At 46.3% G+C, this 22,284-nt stretch overlaps 1 protein-coding gene across 6 annotated transcripts in view; it reads left to right on the top strand.

Annotated features, from left to right (window-relative positions):
• The window catches only part of GOLGA4 (golgin A4), a 79,003-nt gene extending 73,506 nt beyond the window's left edge, over positions 1-5,497 (top strand). For 5 of the 6 annotated variants that reach the window (XM_087824868.1, XM_087824867.1, XM_087824864.1 and 2 more), the window contains one exon: positions 94-5,497. In XM_087824868.1, the coding sequence (XP_087680994.1) occupies positions 94-261 (168 nt within the window). In that variant the 3' untranslated portion in view covers positions 262-5,497. The remainder of the gene's footprint in view (positions 1-93) is intronic. The other variant, XM_087824865.1, reaches the window with a different exon arrangement.
• The last annotated feature ends 16,787 nt before the right edge of the window (positions 5,498-22,284 follow it).

Raw genomic sequence — 22,284 nt, 5'->3', positions numbered from 1 at the left:
CGCACTAAAGAATCTCACCAGCAGAACATGTCAGAATGGGTCAAGACTTCTGCTCTAATGTCCATTAGTCATCATCTCTTGTTTTTCTTATAGACCATGGCAAAAGTTATAACCACTGTACTGAAGTTCCCTGATGATCAGACTCAGAAAATTTTGGAAAGAGAAGATGCTCGACTAATGGTAAGCTTGCAAAGTAGGTTACTGATAGAAGATGACTTTGTCTTATCTATTTACATTCTGCCTCATTTACAAAGCCTTTGAGTTGGTAAAAGAAATTAAAAATTTTTATTTTTATTATACTGTAGCCTGATAAATGAGAGTAAAGCCACAGTAAGAAAGTTTAATATAGGGCAGATATGAATTTTTAGTAATTGATCTTCTATTGACTTTGTTTTGGCTTTGCTTTCACACTGATCCTTTGTTCTGCGTCAAGTTCTTGATTAGTCCTTGCCCTGGACCAGCCTTGTATTTCAGTTAATGTTTCTCATGTCTCTCCCTTTGGTTGGAATTTTTAAAATCTCCTCTGAATTAATAAAATCATCAGAACCTTTCAGCATTGTTAGGTACAAATGGTTTCTATTCCAGCGGAGGCTTATTTTTCCCTTTGTATAGTCTCAGTACAGCATGCAAGGTGGATTCAGGAAACAACTGCATATAAAACCGATGCACAGTGAAAGATACTGCACCTGTAAAATATGGATTTGTTGTTTTGAAAGCAGTTTTGACTCTTGATTTTTTTTTAGAATTATATAATAAGTGATCATTGTAAATGATCAAAACACATTGTAAATAATTCAGAAACATTACGCAGAAAGGGAGGTCTTCATGATCTCCAGCCTCCCAGGTATTTCCACCGTGCCAAGGTCATCTTTGTTAGTAGTGTGGTAACTGTCCCAGGGTTGTCTAAGCTTTATTAATATATTGATAATTATTCCTTCATCAGTTAATTATTTTATAAAAATGAGAGTAGGCAACAGCTTGCTTTTTTTCACCTATATTTTTATATTATGCCTCCTCATTATGAATAGATCTACCTCAGACTTTTTAATGGCTAACTGTATGATTATATGGATGTCCTACAGTTTAGTTCACCAATTTCCTATTCATGGACACTCAGGTGGTTTCCAGTTTCTCAGTACTTACAAGACTAGACACAGGGGAACATCCATATACATATATTTTGCAGGTTTTCCAATAGGATGTTAACCTCATTGTGTTGTGTGTGTTGCAAATATTATTTTCTAGTTTGCCTTTTGATTTTACTGCTTTTTACTAACTTATATTAAATATAAAAAAATAAAGTGATACTTCTGAGGTTGGTCACATTATCCAAGAATAGACTCAGATTTTATAAACTTGCACCTATTTTTGCTGATGCTGTTTTAAAGCAAACCAGGGAGCTAATTAATAATCTTGGGTTATGACCATCTTAAAACAGGACATAGAATTTATTTAAAAAGGTTGCTGTATCAAAACTGTGTTTGAAGTTGGGTCCCTTTGACTGGAAATGTTGGGTGTGTCCTCATTCCTGATGTACCATTGAATTACAGGAGAACCACTCATTGATAAACTTGACATGTATTAGGAGTGACAGTTTGACATAGGTAGACTGTGGTCATGTTCATCAGCATTTTCCCGTTTCGATGGTCAACTGAGATTATGTAAATCTAATTTGAATGTGTTCATTAATGGAATTATGAAAGAAATCTTTTTATAAAGCAAATAATCATATACACTAATTAATCTAGCATATAAGTATGTACTTAAAATGGGAAGTACATCTTTAATTATGTTGTTTAAATTTTTAAATTAAAGTTACAAGTAAAAATCTCAGCTACCTAGTGTTATATTTACTCAGGATAGGAGGGAGGTATTACAGATTTCTTATATTTTGCTTATACTTCCTTGATTTGGGGAGATTAGAGAAAAATTTAAGTACAATCTGTTCAATCCTTTGAAGTACATATACACATATAATCTTTGTGTTATACTAAGTCTTAAAACTAACCCAATAAGCTTTTTTTCTTCCTGGCTTTGTAGTACACTTCACCTCGCAGTGGTATCTTCTGAGTAACCATCAGTCTGTGCTTAGTTAGCATGTGGTGAGTGAAGAATCATGTCTGTGTCTTCTGTGCAAAAATCATGTGTGTTGCATGATATTAACCATTTCGCTGGAATTCTTTTGCTTTTTTGTTTAATGAACATATGATTTTGCTATGGGTTAATATAAGTATTTTCCATTAATTGTTTTATAGATTAATAATATATAGATTAATAATCACCACTACCAATGAGATGATATAATTTTAGGAAATTTTAGTCCTTTAAATAGTACTTGGAAGTTTCAGAATTTCTCTTTGAAATTTTGTTTAAAAATCAAAAAAAAAATTATGTATTTTATATTCCTTTCAGTTTTTTGCTTCCTAAGAATGTGCTTTGAAGTCAATAAAGATTGTGAGAGAGAGATGAAAAATCATTTTCTAGGTAAAAGTGAAGTGATATGTTTCACAAATCCAGAATTTAAAATATTGTAAAAGCCTACTTGGAGTCAAGGCTAGTCTGAAATATTGAAAACTAGTAAAGCTGATTTAAAAATAAATGCAGTTTTTATTATTTCCTAAGATCATACAGTTTAACCAAATAACACATTTGTCCTGTGGAGACCCTTAGGCAGCCAGCTTTAATTGAAGGTGGCTGTTTCTAATTACCGTGTTACTACAGTGAAGTGGAGGCATCTAAAATACTTCGAAGCAGTTGACTGTCTTTACTACTTAAACACCCCTCCAATCACCTCCACGTATTATTCATGCTATTAGCTTGACTTAGCACCCCCTAAAAATTTAGGGTATATTTTTACCTGTTACTGCTAGAATTTTCAGAAATCACAAATAACCTGGATCACAATTAATAGAGCTTAATTATAATTAAAGATTTTCTGTGATTGTTAATTTGGCTGGTATTCAGCTAACAGTATCAAGGTTTAAAATGCCAATATACAGCATTTTTATTTTATTATTTATTATTATTTTTTTTATTTTTAAACATATATCTTTATTGATTTCAGAGAGAGGAAAGGAGAGGGAGAGAGAGAGATAGAAACATCAATGATGAGAGAGTCATTGATTGAGCCCGCAAACCGGGCTTGTGTCCTGACTGGGAATCGAACCCTGATCGCCTGGATCTTAGGTCAACGCTCAACCCCTGAGCCACACCCGGCTGGGCTATACAGCATTTTTAAAAACCATTTAACTTTAAAAATCCTTTATGCCTACATTTGTCTCATTTTGATTTTAATATATATCAATTAACTTGTCTAGAATTGTCTTTAGTCATGTAAATCCCATATCAAACTCAGTAAGTCTTAAATTTTCCTTTTAATAATATATAGCATTATACTTGCTATATTATTGCATTTAAATACTGTCATTAATCACTGGAAATGATTACTGTGTCACATTTCTATTGATTGATTGATTGTCTCCTCAACTTTTAGTTTGAAAAATTTCAAACATAAGATTTGCAAAAATAGTACAATAAACACTTATATACCCTCACCTATATTCACCAATTATTAGCATTTTGCCAAATTTTTTCACTTGCTCTCACACTCTCTCCATGTGTATTTTCCTTCTGTAACATTTGACAGTTGTTAGCAAACATAAACGACATACTTTAGCAAATATTTTTAAGAACAAGGGCTTTTTCTATATATTCATAATACAATAATCACTCTCAGGAAATTTGATGGTAACATAATACTGTTGTCTTGTATATAGTAAATACTTATGTTTTCCCAGTTTTCCAAATAATGTCTTTCATATTTTAAATTCCAGGATCCATTCAAAGATTGCACATTGCAGTTTGTTGTCATGGTTTTCTAGTCTCTCCCTTAAACAGAAAACTTCTCTCAGCCTTTTTGTCTTTCATGACATTGACATTTGTTATCGGTCGTGCATGAATTTCTTCCCCTGACAGCTCAAGCTAAGGTTTTGAAATAATAGCTGACATGGGAATGTAAATGTAAGAGAAGGTTTTTTTCTTATCTTGTCTAGCTTTCTAGGGCCAACATGATCATTGAGCTAGTTTCATAAGTCATATGCTATTTGAAGTACATCATAAGTAGTGGATTCTATTGTTCATTTACAAATTGGAAAGACTTAAACTTTCCCTTTCCACTAAAGGTATATGAAAGTTTGTTGCTATTACTTAATCTTACTCGGTAATTTATTTTTATGGCATTTTTTTAAACCTCGTGCTTGACCTTATACTTGAGATTTTAGCATTTTAATCAGGAAACCTTATTAGGAAGGTTTAGCTTCGTTTCTCATAACGTTTTGAGTTTTTAAAATTAAGTTTGTTAATTTTAGGTGAGGCATAGCTTTCTACACCAAAGTGCTGTTTTCTCCCCTCTGCTGCCTCACATCTCATCCCGGGGTACTGCAATATGTAGGAAAATCACACATTAGGGCGAGGGAAGAACTCGCTCCCCTGTGAATCCAGCTTGGATTGCTGCGTCCTGGAGAAGTTCTGCGGAGTCAGCACGGTGGCTCCAGGCTTTCTCTGACTGTGACATGGGAGCGTCCAGCTCCTGGTGAAGGTTACGGCTTCAGTGTCACTTACAAATCCTGTTTGTCAGGATTGCTGACTCCAGGGCAGATCATTCCAAGGACAGTATTTTTAGAAGATTTCCATAGGATTTAATCCTTAGAACAGTTCTACTTCAGTCCCCAGGCCAAAGAATAAAATTTAATTTTAACTTGAAACAACTGATGTCCCAAAAAGCTGGCTTTAGGGGTGTTTTTCTCTGTCCTCCTTTTTCTTTCCCAGTCATGGCTCCGGCCTTCATCCTGAAGAGACAGGGGAGCCATGTTGGCGGCGTTGGAAGGCTGCACGCTGCTGCTCTTCGAGAAAAGCTGTTCCGGGCTCTTCATGCAGCCAGAAGACCGGGACAAGGCCGGCATTGGCCCGCGTTTATATCGCAGGCGGCCTTGAAATAGGCGGTACCCGTGGGGAATGGTGATAGTTGCTGCTTCTCTTTGTTGTTGGGAAGAGTTTTATGTTGTTTAAAATTTTTAAATAACTTAATCTGATTTATGGGCTCACTTAATGTTCCTTTCTTCCATTCTGTTTGTCCCTTTTAAAAGAATGGCTTACCTTTTCTATTTATTTTTAGAGTGATTTTTAAAAAAGACTTGTGCAATACATTTTGAGGTGAAACTTAGTGGATTTTTTCTGATCAATTAGAGCATTGAATTGACTATTTTATCCAGATTGATTTGTTGAATATTTACTAAAGACTAGTTCTTTAAGTTATGACACATGAGAAATCCAAACTGCAGTACCTCATTGTTTACTTAGCTTTTGTACTTATATTTTTCAGAGGAAAAAATACTACTGTAAATTGTAAATAGTCAATACATAACTATTGTATGCACACCTGTGACTGTTGGCAATGTCATCTCGAGCAGATAAATAAAGTTTATTTACTGTATAAAAACTGCTGATTGTGTTTTCTTTTTAAAAATATATATTTTATTGATTTTAGAGAGAGGAAGAGAGGGGGGAGAGAGAGAGAAACATTAGAGATGAGATTCATTGATCGGCTGCCTCCTGCATAACCCCTGCTAGAGATCGAGCCCACAACCCAGGCATGTGCCCTGACCAGGAATCAAACTGAGATCTTCTGGATCACAGGTGGATGCACAGCTGCTGAGCCATGCCAACTGGGCTGATTGTGCTTTTTTTCTATGTTGAAATCTATTTCAATATAGTTAAGAATTTATTTTCTGTCTGGGTGAATATAATGAATTATTTGTCAAGATGAGTATTTGGAGAGATTTTTTTATGTTCACAATTAACATGACCACGTTAGAAGTATGGAAAGAAGACCTACCTCGTGGTATGCTCTAGGGTTCCGCCAGCGTGGAGGCACCTTCTCTACCTGGAGTAGACCATACTTTGATTCTTTTTAACCTTGGCAAGAGAGAAATTTCTGGTCATCAAGAGATGGGAACTGTTTAGAGGGTTTCACACACTATATTTTAGCAAATACAGTGTTCAGTATCTAGGTATTATCTAACCTCTGCCTCAGGGTGGAATCTCAGTTCCCAGCCAGCCTGGCCCTTAGCATTGCTGATGCATCATATTGTGATAAAGAGTGGGGGGCTCTGGGAGGAGAATCACCAAGGGTCTTCCTCTAGCCCACAGCTGACTGCTCTGAGGGCTACTCGCCCAGCAAGGGAAGGGGGTCTTCTTTCCCGTTTCTTCCCCTTCCTCCCTCCTTTTTAAATCAAGGTTTTTTTAAGTAGCAAAATTTTGTCCCACTGAAGAATTCCTGACAACAGACATATGACTTCCTACCCTTTTTATATCTTTTCCTAGGGTAGATTGTAAACTCTTAGTGAAATCCATATACAGCTTCCAACAGCTTCTCCCTAACCCATTTCTTGAGACAAGTGTATCAAAGAGTAGGGGGGTCAGCAGACTTTTTCTAAAGGGCCAGATAGTAAACATTTTCGGTTTTATAGGCCATACAGTTTCTGTCACAACCTCTCACCTCTATCACTATAGTACAAAAACAGTTACAGATAATGATACATAAATGAATGAGCATAGCTGTGTTCCAATAAAACTTTATTTATAAAAGCAGGTGGCAGGCTGGATTTGGCCGGGTTGGTTTGACAACCCCCGAGAAAGTACACAAGCTGGATTTTTTTTTTTAAGCCTTCACCCGAGGATATTTTTTCCATTGCTTTTCAGAGAGAGAGGGAAACATCGATGTGAGAGACACGTAGGCTGGTTGCCGAGCCTGCAACTGAGGTCCATGCCCTTGGCCAGAATAGACCTTGGGACAGTTCACGAGCCAATGCTCTAACCACTGAGCCAAACCAGACGGCGCACAAGCTGGATTTTAAACACGGAGTGGGGGGAGGAGTGAACAAGAATAGTGGTGTCATTCTCTCCTCGTTAATTGTTCCAGCAAAAAGGCCAGAGCCTTATAATTGTGCTCAGTGTCTGGGGCTTTTTCTTGGTGATCCCCTGTAACTGTTCCTGATTGGTGCCTGGGAAATGACCAAATTATTCCACCAATACTTACAGGACACGCTTGCATCAAAGATTATGGTCTGCTGAATATCTTGCCTTCCTCTCTCTGATTATTACTTGCAGACAGAGAAACTGAGGTTTGTGATGGCCAAGGGTGGGCCCCAGGCCACACAGAGAGCTGTGATTCCTGCGCTTAGATCTGGACCCCGAGTCTCTGAACCAAGGCTCTCTCCAGGACCTCATGACCGAAGCACACAAAAAGGTTGATGTAGTGTTTGTTGCCAAGAAACAAACCTTTCATTTAAAGATGTTACTTTAGCAAGTTTTTGGTGACCAGAATTAATTTTTTAGTCACTTTGTTCAAGTCAGAGGCATGTGAATTCTGTGTCTTAGTCCATTTGGGCAGCTGTAACAAAAATACCATCAACTGGGTGGCTTATAAACAACAAACATTTAGTTTTCTCTGTTCTGGGGACTGAGGAGTCCAAGATCAAGGTGCCAGCCGATTCGGTGACTGGTGAGGGCCCTCTTCCTGGTTCAAAGACAGCCGTCTTTTCGACGTTACTTCACATGGTCGAAGGGGCGAAGGAGCTTTCACAGTCCTTTTTATAAGGACCTGATCCCATTCATGAGGGCTCCACCCACATGACCTAATCACCCCCCAAAACGCCCCACCTCCTAATACCATCACCTTGGGGGGTAGGTTCTAACATTAATTTTTGGAGGAATGAAAATTAAGCATTCCTAAATTAAAGGACTGGAACTTCACAATATTTTCTGATGTATAAGTGTGTGCTTTTATTGCAAAAATTCATTGGCTACAAAAACTGCTGGTAGAGTAAGAGGCACACAGGTTATACGGGTGGTCATGCCTTTTCCTTGCAGCAGGGCCCAGAGGCAGGGATGGCTCAGTCACAGCTGCTTCACCCTTCACAGCGAACAGGAGCCAGAAGGCTGTAGGCTAAAGGGCTGTGTTTAGACTGAACTTTCTTCTTTACCTCTAACAAACAAGCAGAAAAGACCTTTGTTTTTGTTTTCTTTCTGATTCTGAAAGAAATGTGTTTTCATTGTAGGTGATTTGCAGGATATATATTTAAAAAAAATCCTCCAGAATCCTCCACCAAGAAATTACCACTGTCTATAGAACTGTACACTTGAAACCTATATCATCTTAACCAATGTCACCCCAATAAATTCAATAAAAATTTTTAAAGATTAAAAAAAATTACCACTGTTACTTTGGTGCATTTAATCATGGAATATTTTTCTAATGTGTGAATGGATGTGTGTGTGTGTGTGTGTGTGTGTGTGTGTGTGTGGTGTGCATGCCTACATTTATATGTCTGTATTGCGGGCCATCAAAATTCCCTTGAAACTTTTTAATTGCTGCATAATATTTTATCCTGTGGATATGCCATCATTTATCCCCTCTCTCTACTGTTGAACATTTAGGTCATGTGTAATTAGTCCCTTTCATTCAGGACCCCATGATGATTTTACTGTCCACATTGTCCACACTCCTGAAAATGCAATCCGGGACCAACCTGCCTTTCTCTCAGCTGCCGTTGGGGCCAAACAAGTGGACACATTTTAGATTGCTGTGTGCCCGTTTGCCTGGCACCACTGCCCCTAACATTCCAAAGATGTGATGCGTGGGTGAACATTCCGAGCCAGTACACTCCTGGAACACTACATTTCAAAACTGGGCTTCACCCAAATTTGAAAGTGTCAAAGACAAATTGAAATAGCTGTGCCCAAAGCATACTTTCCACGGACAGGGCGGGCGGGTGCAGCAGCAACCGCATTCCTTCCGTCCCCCTTGTAATAACAGTTTCCTCCTGCCTTTATTTGGGGTCCTCTTGAGTTGGGTTTTGTTGATGTTACATTCTTCAAAAATGTTCAAACACCACATATATGTGAACATCACCTCAATGACAGTAAATAATGCAGCCACTTAAAAATGGACTCTAAAGACCTCTTGAAATCAGCCAGATATGCAGCTATGGGTACATCGCTTCTACTTTTCCAATCGCTTGCTCCCCTGCAGCAGGAAGACCTCTTGGTTGCCCCACACCCGGGTAAAGCTGCCCCCCCTTTTTACATTCTCACCGGAGGATATGTTTTTTTTTTGATTTTTTTTTTTTAGAGAGAGAGGAAAGGAGAGAGTGAGAAACATCAATCAGTTGCCTCTTGTATGCACCCCGACTGGGGATTGAACCTGCAACCTAGGTATGTGCCATGACCTGGAATCGAACCCACAACCCTTTGGTGTGTGGGATGATGCTCCAATCAACTGAGCCACCTGGTCAGGGCTGCCTTCCCCTCTTAGTTATTTATTTTTTATAGTAACATTTTCTTCTTTTTTAAATATGTTTTTATTGATTTCAGAGAGCGAAAGGGACAGGAAGAGAGAGAGAAACATCAATGATCGCCTGCCCCTGCACGCCCCCTACTGGGGAATCGAGCCCGCGACCCGGGCATGTGCCCTGACTGAGCATTGAACCCTGACCTCCTGGTTCATGGGTCGATGCTCAACCACTGTAGCCACGCTGGGCGGGCCTGCCTACCCCTTTTAAATGGGGAATATTCAGTGTGTTTCCCTGTCCCTTCCGTGGGAGTGGGTAGGACAGATAATTGGTCTTTTGAATTCGCAGGACTCCCGGAGAAGGAGTCGTTGTGGTGTGGATCTTGAGATCCTGGCCGTGATCCTGGCTGTAACGCAGGAGCCTCACAGAAAACCGCCTGAGCCAACACAGGTGCCCAACTGCTGCCGGAAGTAGGCAAAGAGGTAGACTCACAGGACAGACAGGCAGAGTGTGAGGACCGGCATCGCCGATCAGGGTGGCCTCACCTCGGGGCGGCCTCACCAGTCTGCCCTCCTGCCCACTCGCTGCCTTGCCTTGAGAGTGGGGTTCCCTTTTCCTCTCTGGCTCTCAGAGGCACCCACCTGGGTGGTGGGGCCATCCTGCAGGTTCCGTGAGGATCTCGGGCAGGCTAAGCTCTAGCTCTGCAGGCCAGAGCTAACCGTTCTCTGGGTGCTGGCCTGGAGGGGAGCTCAGGAGAGAGCCCCTCCTTCAACCTTGGCTCCATGTCTGTTGGAGAAGCCTCAGGATGTTCTGGGCCTGAAACCTGCATTGCCATCAGGTGTTCTGTTTGTCCTGGAAGTCACCACCGTCCTGCATTTCCCTGGGACAATCAGGGCCTGTCCAGCCCTGCCCTGGGTCTTCAAGGTCACCGGCTGTGTGTATACCCAGGAGTCCTCCTGCCAGCATTCAATGAGAAGGGACAGCTTCACCTCGGTCCTGTCTGTGTTGACCTGAATTGGATTTGCAGCCCTAACCACTGGGTCTGACCTTCTTGGCCCTTTCCTTTTGCCAGGCTCTGCTCAGTCTCACACTGCTCCTCTGTCCTGACCCTTGATAATATCTCTCAGGGCTGCTAACCCCAATTCTGGCTTCCAGGGCTCCTGACCATCACCCCCAGCTGTCCCAGGGGATTATCCTGCGTGGTCAGAACCTGGCCTCTGGATCCTGCCCCATGGCAGGCTGCTAAGCGAGGCTCCTGGGGAGGGAATGAATGAATGGGCTCTGGGAGCCTGGCCTGTGCGCTTAGGTATAAAACTGGGAACTTAGGCCCGCACTTCCTGCATCAACCCAGGAGCCACTGAAGACTGTCCACACGTTAACCAGAAGCAGAAACTCTCCACCCTCTGCCTGGGAAAGCAGGAGCTGGCTCTCTGAGGAGCGCAGATAGCAGGGGAAGGAACCTAAGCATCACTCTGGAGCCCACCGAACCCCAGCATTAGCAAACGAGAAGCTGCCCTGCAGGGATGCCTGCTGGGGCTCCCATAGGAAATCACCCCGTCTTAAGCTAGAGGAAGGGTTCCAAGAGGAAACGAATCCCCGAGAGAGCAGCAGAAGACACACATGCCACTGTATCCTGAGAGAGGGATGGGAAATCACCTGGAAGAGACTCATGCGGGTGCTCGGAGGAGGCGCAGGGGTTGTGGAAACGAGGAGGAGGGGCACCTCGCTGAGCCTTGCAGGCTGACACCTGCCCAAGGCCCAAGAAGAGCAGGAGGGAGCTGCTGGAGTCTGGGGAGGCGTCCAAGGCAGAGGGACAGCAAAGCTCGGAGGTAAGGAGCGGCCAGGGATGTGTGTGAAACCACAGCAAGTGGGAGCTGCTGGCAGAGAAGGTGTGAGGCAGGTGCGGGAGGTGAGGCTAGAGGCAAACGGGGCCAGTGAGGAAGGCCACACGCTCCTCGCTGATTTCCGAGACGTCATCCTGAACGGCAACAAGAGAAGTTCAACATAAGCCTTGGATGCTTTCAGCTCAAAGCTGTTTATCTCCTTCCTTGAAAGTCGAGGGTCAGTTTAGCTGCCAGGAATCTTGTAACAGCAGCTCTTGCCAGTGTGGACTCTGAAAAATGAAATGCACAAGGGATGTTCCATTGCTCAAGCCAAATGCGACGCGCAGGGTAGCCCAGGCCTCTTGGGGGGCGAGGGGGGAGAGGAGCCCTCTGAAGTCGTTTGTTTTCTGGAGCTATGTGCACCCCATTGCTTGCTCCCTGGGCCCAGGAGAATGAGGTTGCAGCCAGCTGGCCTTTGTCACCAAGGCCCACAGTCTAAACAGCTTCAAAGGCAAGGACACAGACCAGATCCTAGACTCCTTGGCCCATTGCTCAGCTCTCACTGGGATCCATTTGTGGGTCCCACTCTTGAGATGGGAGGTCTGTCCAAGGTCCAGCTGGAGGTGGGGATGACTGTAGCCGAGACAACTGATGACTGCAGAATGATCAGAGGGAAGGAGGGTGTCGTTTGTGCCGTTCAAGAGCATATATACAGGGCGTCCCCTGGGTATACACGCTTTGAATAGTTATTAATGCCAATGGGTTAAATCTGAAAAGAAGAAGCATCAATTGCGCTCTCAGCTGTTAAAATGTGTATACATTTTTGGGGGGACACCCTATACTCTTTCTCCCTTTCCCCACTTTGGACTGTGGGACGATGGTTGAGGTGCCACTCCCTGCCTCACTTCCACCCCTGGCTTCCCCCAGGGGGACTCAGACTCTGCCCCTGAGAGGGTGATGCCAGGCAATCCCTGAAATGGGGCTTCTGTGTGGGAGGCCCAGGGACGATGTGGAGAATGGTTGGAAGCCCATGTGGCCTGTTATTCTCCTAGAATGCTGGAAGGGATGCCGCTGTCCCTTTCTGCACCATGGCAGACTAACTATCAGCGCTTGTCTCAGTTATCTATTGCGACAGTCATGCTGCGTAACAAACCACCCAGAACCCAGTGGCTTCAAACAAGCATCTCTTTAGCTCAAGAGCGAGCGCCTGTGGGTCAGTGATGGAGGCTGGACCATTCTGGCCTTGGTGAGGCTCCCTCGCATGACCTGGGGGTTGGTGGGCTGTCGGCTTGGGGCTCAGCTGCAGAAACTTGGCTCTGCTGCCCGTCTCTGTCATCTTCCAGCAGGCTGGCCAGTCACGTGCTCGTGGTGAAGGTGCAGATGCCAGGGCAGAAATGGCAACCTGCAAGCACTTCCTGAAGCTTCTGCTCCTGTCAGAACCTGGGCCAAAGTCAGCATTCAGGGCCAGGGAAATTCACACCATCTCTCGATAGGAGCATCAGTAAGTCACCCGAGAAGGGTGTGAATTCGCCGAGGTAGAGATTTGGGGCCCTTCGTGCAAACAATTTACCATAACAGTTCTCAACTCGGTACTCTGCAGCCACTGCCCGTCAGTCGAGTGCACACATGACATCAAACCTGTTTGCTGTGACTATAAATGTCTCTGGCCCTGGCCGGTGTGGCTCAGTGGTTCAAGAGTTGGCTGGAGCACTGAAGGGTTGCAAGTTCGATTCCTGGTTAAGGGCACGTATCTGAGTTGCAGGTTCAATCCCTGGCCCATGTCAGGGTGCGTGCAGGAGGCAACCAATTGATGTGTCTCTCACATGGATGTTCCTCCCTCTCTCTGTCTCTCTCCCCCTCCTTCTCTTAATACCCTTATAAGAATATTTGCCATCTTCCCTTTCTCACATACTAATGGTGCTAGATTAGCTTCGGGGCACCCGCAGAGGACACTGCTCTCTTTTGGGAGGGAAGCTGAGGGGGAGGTGGAAGCATTTGGAGCATCTTCTTCCAGGCGCAGGGAGGGACTCAGGACCCAGTGGCCCACGGAAGCCCTCCTAGGGAGGCAGGCAGTGTTGTCCCCACTTTAATCACTAGGATTCGCCTTTAGCCATATTTAATAGCTGTCTTAAAATTGACACTAGGTTTTATTGGGCTGTGACAAAGATCGAAGCTTAAATAAGGAAATACTCAAAGGTCAGAAAATGTCAGGATAATATGTACTTGGGGTTCCTTCCTTGGGAGGAATGGAATAGGTTGGGATTGTTTAACTGGAGGAGGGATGGGGGAGAGGGGTCTGAGAGCGAGAGGGCAGTCAGGAGACAGAAACAGCAGTTGCTTTGAGCACAGCTGATGAGACGGTCATTGAAATGCGTTTGATCGTCAGAAGCTGTAGCTGAAACTTCAGGAGTCAGAAACACAGGACAGAAGAGAATTGGCCCTGGCTGTCACTGTCTGCCAGGAACTTTGTGCGCCGTTTCCTTTAACTTTCATAACAGCCATGGGTGAGGAAACTGGGTCACCATGGAGGTCAAGAAGAGCGTTAAAAGCGACACAGTCAATAACCTGGAAGGCAGGATTCGAACCCTGGACTTAGTGATTCCAATAACAGGGCCCTCTCAAACTCACACTGAATCATTAGCAAAATCCCCTGCATCCCCCAGCTCTGCTCTGAACTCTTCTTTTGCTTGATTTGAGTGAAACCCTTACAGTGCTCTGGGGTTGAGTTCGTGGATGTGGGTGGGTGGGTGGATGCTCCTTGGATCGCTGGGCCCGAAGGTGGAGTCAGTGTCCACCCTGCTCCTCGCTGCAGCTTCCAGGCTTCTGTCCCGCCCCCCTCACGTCTCGGAGCTGTGCCCCTCCATAACGTAGTCTTCATGCCTCCTGCTGGCACAACCCCAGAGTTCTTCAGCGCTGAAGATGCGAAGATCTAAGGTCTATCAGCTCCGCTAGGATCCTTTCACAGCCTCACGCCTGCCATGAATTTCCTCGCGCTTCCCCTTAGCCAGCCTAGACCCCGCCGTCCAGTGTAACTGTCACACGTTGCGGACGCTCCATCAGGCTCATGTGACCCGACTCCTGCCTCGGTCCCACCCACCTTCCATCTCCCTGAAGTCATGACCGCAGCTTCCCGCGGGCCGGTGGTGCAGTTCCCGGTCCCAGCACATCCCCTGGCCCGTCAGCCCTCACGCGACAACCTCTCTCCTGGGCCTCCGGCGCCCCATCCCCGCCTCGCTGCTGAGCCCGGTGCTTCCTTCGTGGCCGAGGCGATGGGCGCAGTGGGGACCTGCCTCCCCGCCGTCGCTTCTGCAGCCTCCTCAAACCCGTCCCGTCGGGTCACTGCGCTTGAGCCGATTCTCTCGCGGAGCCGACACCTCTGCTTTTCCTCGGAGCCGCCCGGTCGCCTCCTCGGGGACAGAGCTCTGGAAAGTGCCTCCTCTCCTCAAGCAGCCTGTCCCTCTCCCCTGGCCCGCGCCGTCAGCGGGGACGAGACACTTGCCACTTGCCGAAGCAGCTCCCATCTCAGAAAACAAACCCAAGTGAGCATCGGCGAATTGCCACCGTGTCCCCGCGTCCCTTTGCAGCGTCTGGCCCGTTTTTCTCCTCCGTACGCAAAGGCCCTTGAGAGCCGCCTGCACCCACTGTCTCCAGGCTCTTCCAGCTTCCTCCTTTCTGAGCCACTTAAATCAGGGGTCCTCCCCACAGTGGCTTTAAGGTGACTCTTCTCAAGGTCACTAGTCGCCTCCAAGGAGTCCAATCCAATGGCTGCCTCTCGGTGCTTCTCTTGCTCAAACTATCAACAGCCTGTCACTTAGTTGGCCACTCTCTGCTTTTGGCTGCTGGGGCATCCCTCTCTTGTTTCTCACCTTTGGGAAACTGAGTCATTTTCCAGACCCTGTACCACAGTGGGCCACAGGACACACCCCACGATGGAGACAAGGATGGGGAGTGTTGTTTCCGTCCCAGGGCAGCATGTTTTCTGGTTTCTATAGGTCCTTCGTGTGCCGCTCTGGTTCCGGGCAGGGGTGGGTCTGAGGCTTCCTCTGTCCTCTGACCTTGGCCTTGGCGGCCGAGTGTGTGAGCTATGCGCCCAGCCTCGCAGATAGGCTTCGTGGAAGCTCTCAGAGGCATGTCTGTGCTTAGGGGCTCCCGATGTCCCCCGTCAGCTGTCAGGGCCGGAGTTGCTGGCAAGGCCTCGGCCATTCATATCTAATCCGGTGACCTGATTAATGGAGGCGGTTTCGCTTTTACTGTCCCTCTGAGGCAGCCGGTCTCCACAGCGGCTGGGCTGGAAGCCGCTCTCAGGCTGTAGCCATTTATGGGCACAGCCAGCGCCCTCCTGTCTCCCCCGCAGAACACAGTGGGGTTGGAGGTGCGAGTTACATCCTGCCAGGCGACCTTGGCGAGTCCTGTTCCAGCCTCCCGAAGTGTCATGTCCCTCATCCTATAAATTATGTAATAACTCTTCTCGCTCTTGCCCTCACCAGTTTTTTCTTTCATCTTTTGTAGTTTGTGGAGCCATATGACTAGTTCTGGACATGAGTTATGAGTAGAACCAAAGAGTTCAGGGCTGACCTCGCACATGATGGTGGGAGACCTTCCAGAATTCGTTTTCTGTCTTCCATGACAACCCGCAATGTTTCCTCTGCGGGCTACTAAATGAACACACGTGGAGCACAGCCCTCTGCTGGCCCACAAGGGACACATTGTTTCAGGGGGAAATGAACCTTTAAGCCCCTATGACCCGGGGTTACTTGTTAACAAAGCATAACGCAGCTTGACCTGACTGATGCGCCTTCTTCAGGCCTTGACTCACACGCCACTTTGCCCTCAAGGCCTTCCTGGACCCCTGTATAAAAAGCCCCACATCCACTCTGATGTCCTGTCCCCTTCCCCACTTTCTATTTTGCCATAACATCCGTCTCCATCCACATTATAGGCTTTGCTCATTTATTTTGTTTATTGTCGGTCTCCCGCTGCCATCAGAACGGAAGCCCACGAAGGCAGAGATGACCCGAGTTTGGGCTCCGCTGAGAGCACATCCTGAGGAAGGGGCTTTGGTGCCAGTTCTTCATTCGGGAGGCAGTCCCGAGGAGCATAAGAGAGGGAGTTAGGGAAAAGAGAGAAGAAAGGGCGTAAAGCCAATGAAAGGTGCACCAGTCAGCGCATTGCTGCTGTGGGCAACTGGGGCTCAGCCCTTTGGAGACCCTTGAAGAAGTCCTGCCAAACCAGGCTCAGAAATTACTCACCTAGAGACAGGAAAGCTGGAGTTTTTCCTATTTGTCCCCAACTCCTGGCCCTTACTGGCTGCAGGTTGAGGGCATTAAACCCTGTGAGATTTAAATAAAATAGCAAAACATGGCTCATAAATAATACTCGATGAAGGGTAACAAATATTGTTATTATGATATATTTCGTTTTGCAGAGTTATATGTGCTTTTTAGTCTATACCCTAACATTGACATGTTTCTGTTGATCTCTTTGATATTATTTAATTCCTACCCCCGCAGAAGAGAGGCTGAGGGAGGGGGCCGACCAGCCCAGGCTCCTGACCACCAGCCTGAGCCTCGGGGCATGACACAGAGCCCACAGGGCATGACCCAGGGCCCACGCGGCGGGCTTCCAATTCCTCCTTCTTTCTTTGATGATATTTGTGTGCATCCAGCTTACACATAAATGTTTTCAGTGAAGTGCTCCAAGTGCCTTTTTCAGAAACCCGAATCCGCATGAAAACAATGGCAACGAGACAGAGGTGTAAACGTTCCCCAGCAGGCCCAGATTTGGAACATGTGATAAAGAGGTTATTGTGCGTCCGAACTTTTCACACAAGAATCGGAGGAGCTTTAACACCAGGAATAATAAACAGAGGAAGGCCGGCTAATGCAGAGCAGATGGGCCCGCAGAGTAGAGCTGAGCATTTCACCGCCTTTCCCCTTGGACCCTGGGACTCGAAATCACCTAATGCTCGTTTCCTTTAGTTAAAAATAAAGCGAATGCAGTGGGGGAAACAATATATATGGCTGGTTTGTTTTCTGGGGTGGTGAGTGGACTAAAGATTTTAAGAACCTTCTAGGTGGCAGGCATTCATTACTTTAATTCTGACCACAGCTCCATTTTACAGATGAGAAAACTGAGGCTCTGAAAGTGTAAGTCACTCACTGAAGGGCAAACAGCCAGCATGACAGTGGATCAGTCATAGGTCTCTCTCCTTGCATGTGTCATGGTTCTGCAAGCTTGGGCAACAGGCGAGCAGGGAACAAGAGTCATGGTCAAAGAAACTTGAGAAACACTGACATATATTAACACAATAACAGTCTTATTGAGGTATCATTGATATACAATAAACTATATGTGTTTAAATCATGCAACTTGATAAGTTTTGGCATATGTCTCTATATGTGAAACCATCACCACAATTAGGATGGTGAACATATTCCTTACTCCCAAACGTTTTCTCCTGCCCCTTTATAATTCCTCCCCTGTCCCTCTTACCCTTGATCTCAGGCAACCATTGACACTGTGTCTGACTCTCACTCTCGAAATGAGACAAAATAATGTTGGAAAACTGGAAGGGGTTCCTTACGCTTTCTGTCACTACAGATTAGTTGCATTTCGAGACTTTTCTAAAGGGAATCATATGTACTCTTTTTTTTTGCCTGTCTCCTTTTACTCAGCATAATAATTTTGAGATTTATTCTTGTTATTGTATGTTTGTTGCTTTCTGTTACTGAGTAGTATTCACCTATGATGGACAGTTAGGTTGTTTCCAGTTTGGGGCTGTTACAAATAGTTGCTATGAATGTCCATGGTTAAGTGTTTGTATGACATAAGCTTTCTTTCCCCTTAGATAAATACCTAAGAGGGGAATGGCTAGATCGTGTGGTAGGTATATGTTTAGCTTTTAAGAAACTCTGAAACTGTTTTCTGAAGGGGTTGCACCATTTTGCATTCCCACCCAGTGTTGAATAAGTTCCAGGCCCCCCCCCCCCGCCCCCCAGTAGCACTTGGAATGGTCAGGCTTTTCCATTTTTGCCATCTTAACAGGTATGTAGTGCTCTCAAATTGTCTTATGGCCTTAACTTGTGTTTCTCTCACAACCAATAATATTCACTATTTTTATGTGTGCTTGTTTACCATCTATGCATCTTCTTCTTTTCTTTTTTTTAAAAATTTATCTTTATTATTGAGAGTATTACAGGTGTCCCATTTTTTCCCTCCAATTGACCCCCCTCCACTTCACTCCCACCCCCTCCCCAGGCCTTCACCCCATTATTGACTGTGTCCATGGGTTATGCATATGTGCATATAACTTCTTTGGTTAATCTCTTCCCACCCTCCACTCCCCTTCCCTCTTTCCTCTGAAATATGATCGTCTGTTGCCTGCATCAATGTCTCTGGCTCTATTTAGTTCGCCAGATTATTTTGTTCATTAGCTTCTTCTTAAAGAAGACCCTTCAACATTTCCTGTAGTGCTGGTCTGGTGCTGATGAACTTTAGCTTTTTCTTATCTGTGAAACTCTTTATCTGACCTTCAATTCTAAATGATAGCTTTGCTGGGTAGAGCAATCTTGGTTGTAGTTCCACGTTTTTCATCACTTTGAATATTTCTTGCCACTCCCTTTGGCCTGCAAGGTTTCTGTTGAGAAATCAGCTGACAGTGGTTTGGGTGCTCCCTTGTAGGTAACTAACTGCTTTTAAGACTCTCTCTTTGTCTTTAATCTTTGGCATTTTAATTATGATGTGTCTTGGTGTGGGCCTCTTTGAGTTCCTCTTGTTTGGGACTCTCTGTGCTTCCTGGACTTGTAAGTCTATTTCTTTCTCCAGGTAGGGGAAGTTTTCTGTAATTATTTTTTCAAATAGGTTTTCAATTTCTTTATTTCTTCCCCTTCTGTCACCCCAATAATACGAATGTTGGGCCTCTTGAAGTTGTCTTAGAGGCTCCTTATACTATCTTCATATTTCTGGATTCTTTTTTCTTTTTGCTCTTCTGTTTGGGTGCTTCTTGTTTCCTCATGTTCCAAATTGCTGATTTGATTCTCAGCGTCCTCTACTCTACTGTTGATCACCTGTAAATTATTCTTCATTTCAGTTTGTGTAGCCTTCATTTCAAATTGGTACTTTATTATGTTATCGATTTTCTCAGTTATTTCCCTAATAGTCTGCTTAAACATCCTTATAAACAAAATTCTGAACTCTGTATCTGTTAGCTTGCTTGGATCTATTTCACTTAGTTCCTCCTCTAGAGATTTCTTCTGTCCTTTCCTTTGTGACATGTTTCTTTGCCTCCACGTTTTGGCTGCTTCCAGGTGTTTGTTTCTATGTATTAGGTAGAGCTGCTATGCCTCCTGGAATTAGAGTGGGCTTTGTGTAGTAGGTGTCCTGTAGGGTCCAGTGGCTCAGCCTCCCCAGTCACCTGAGCTGGGCCTTCTAGGTGCTCCCCTGTGTGGGCTGTGTGCACTGTCCTGTTGTAGTTGAGACTTGGTTGCTATTGGCGTCACTGGGAGGAATTGACTCCCAGACCAGTCAGCCATGAGGACCAGCTGCAACTACAGCCAAAGAGCTGCTGTGCTGGAGACACCCCTATGGGGCAGGATTTACTTCAAGGGAGCTTTGGTGTTCACCAATTATGCCCCTTGAGTGTGTCACTCATGGATGTGGTAGGGTTGTAATCCAGCGGTCGAGTCTGACCACCAGGTGCCCTGTCTCTGGGGCCTCCCTGGAGGTGCAAAGTCAGCCTGTGCCAGTGCCTTGCCCAGGGCCCCCAGCATGAGCTACACAGCAAACCGCAGTTGGCTGCTACTTGTGCTGGGCTTGGAGGTGCCCAGGAGAGGCCAGGCTATGAGCCAATGCAGCTGCCCCTAGTGCCAGGCCTGGGGCTGCTTATCAAGCCGTATGGGGCTGGCTGCTGCTTGTTTGTGAGATTTTAGGAAAGTCCTAAGCATGAGGTTGGAGAGGCCACTTGCACAGAAAAGCCCCTGGAAATGGCCCGGATGAGCCTGTAGGTGGGGAGGGGCGGGGCCTCTGGGAATCACGGGGCGGGGCCAAAGGTGCGTCAGGTGCTGGCGACTTAAACATGGCGTCTGCCTGCCGGCTGTGTGCGGGGAGGACTCGCCAAGGAGCCATGGCCTCCGCCAGCCCTTCTGCCTGGGAGGAAGCCGCCCTCCGCCTCTCGCCCGGATCTCAGGCAGGTTAGTTCCTCCCGAGTGTCCCGGGTCCTTTCATCTGCCACCCGGCGCTGGGCTCAGAGGGAGCGTCCGAGTGAGTCCGTGCCGGGCCCTTTGAGAGGAGCTGCTGGGGCTCCCTCGGCCTCCGCGACCCTCAGGGACAGTCCCCGCTGGTTTCACAGCCCGAAGCTGTGGGGACGTCTCTTTCCGGCCTTGGAGCCCCGGGCGCCCGCTGTGAGCTGGGACCCTCACTCCTCCAGGAAACCCCCACCGCCGAGATTCCCTCCCGGGCTTAACCCGCGGCACCGGGTGTGGGCCCGCGGCCGCGTCTCCGGGATCCAGCCCCGACCCGCCCGCGTCTCCGCCCCTCCTGCAGTCTCGATGCTCCTTCAGTTCCCTGGCTGTGGGGCTTCTGTTCAGCCAGATCTCAGGAGGCTCTGAGTGACGGTGGTCCTGGATTTTAGCTGTAATTTTGATGGGGTTGCGGGAGGCGGCGGGCGCAGCTGTTCCCTACGCTGCCATCCTGTTTCTCCTTTCTAGTTCCTGTCTTCCTACGTATCTTCTTTAGTTAAGTGTTCATTCAAATGTTTGGCATATTTTTAATTTTCCCTCATTTCTCCCGTCCCCCCCCCCCCAAACTGGTCAAGTCTTAACCCTTCATGTCTCAACTGAGATGCTGCTTTAGGGAAGCCGTTAGCTATTCCCTCTCCCCCCCCAAAAAAAACCCCAAAACAAAAACAAGTACCCTTCCTCTGTCCTCCTGTCACCCTTTACCAACCTCTCCCCCCGTTTCAATGTTTTTCATGGTGTAGTGAACTGGCTTCTCGTCAGCTTCCTTCGCTAGACTGCTCCCTGGCTGGACACCCCATGTTCACAGTTACGGGTCAAGCACCCAGCAGTCTTGGGTATTGGGACATAGATGTCTGAAGCTCTCCTTCCACTTTGGCCGACGGCAATGACGACAGCTTCTTCTGCTGCTGCGAATACTGGCTGAGGCTTTGCGTATGCCGGGGATTGCTTTATTCCCACTGTGCGAATCTTGCCCATAATCCCAGGAGCAGGGACTATTATCAACCCCATTTTGCAGATGGGGAAATAGAACCTCAGAGAGGTCAAATAACTTGTTTTGTTTGTTTGTCTGTTTTGCTACTACTGGGAAATGTTGGAGCTGAGATGCGAACCCAGGAAGCTGACTCCTGGGTCGGTGAAGCTCGGTTGGGGAAGGCTTTGCCTTTGGGCTCCGACTTCTAGATTGTCTTTCATTTTTAACAAGAAACGAGCCTGGATATGCAGTTGGCCCTTCCTCCCTGAGCTCCATCTCCTGAATGTGACTGCTGGTGCCTGGGTAGCCTAGAGGGGCCTCCACTCCCCACATGGGTGCCCTGGGTTCAAAGTGCATCTTCTTTGTGTACCAAACACACCCTGCCTATCACCTTCCCTCGCCAACGGCACCCGAGGCACCTCCAGGGAAAACGGCCCCCGGGTGGGAGAGGTGTGCTCGGCACTAGCTGCGGCGGGCAGCAGACTGTGCATTCCTGAAGTTTTGGCTCTGGACGCTTGTGGATGGCGAGCCAAGGCTTCTGATGTGACTCACCCCTGTGTGAACCAGTGACCACGATAGAAAACGACAAGAAGAAACATTCCATTAAAAAAAACAAATTCAAACCAAGTTAAACAACCACAACCAAAGGAGGGGTGGAATGTAAAAAAAAAGACAGAGAAACAACAATGCTCAGAAGGATGGTGAGTTAGTTCCTGGAACACAGAGAGCAGCTCTGCGTCTTAAAGTATTGGAACTGAGATGTGACCAACTTTCTCCAGTCTTTGGGAGACCTTTAGACCAGTGTTTCCCAAGCGCTCAGCACCCACGGGCAGCTGAGTGGGGGTTAGACAAGCAAGCCGACCACTGACTTTTCTTACCTGCATGCACACACACACACAAACACA

The sequence above is a fragment of the Miniopterus natalensis genome, chromosome 15, assembly GCF_054644295.1.
Source record: "Miniopterus natalensis isolate mMinNat1 chromosome 15, mMinNat1.hap1, whole genome shotgun sequence".
Lineage (NCBI taxonomy): Eukaryota > Metazoa > Chordata > Mammalia > Chiroptera > Miniopteridae > Miniopterus > Miniopterus natalensis.
The sequence above is the reverse complement of the archived record's forward strand: the minus strand, read 5'-3'. Positions and strand labels throughout refer to the sequence as shown.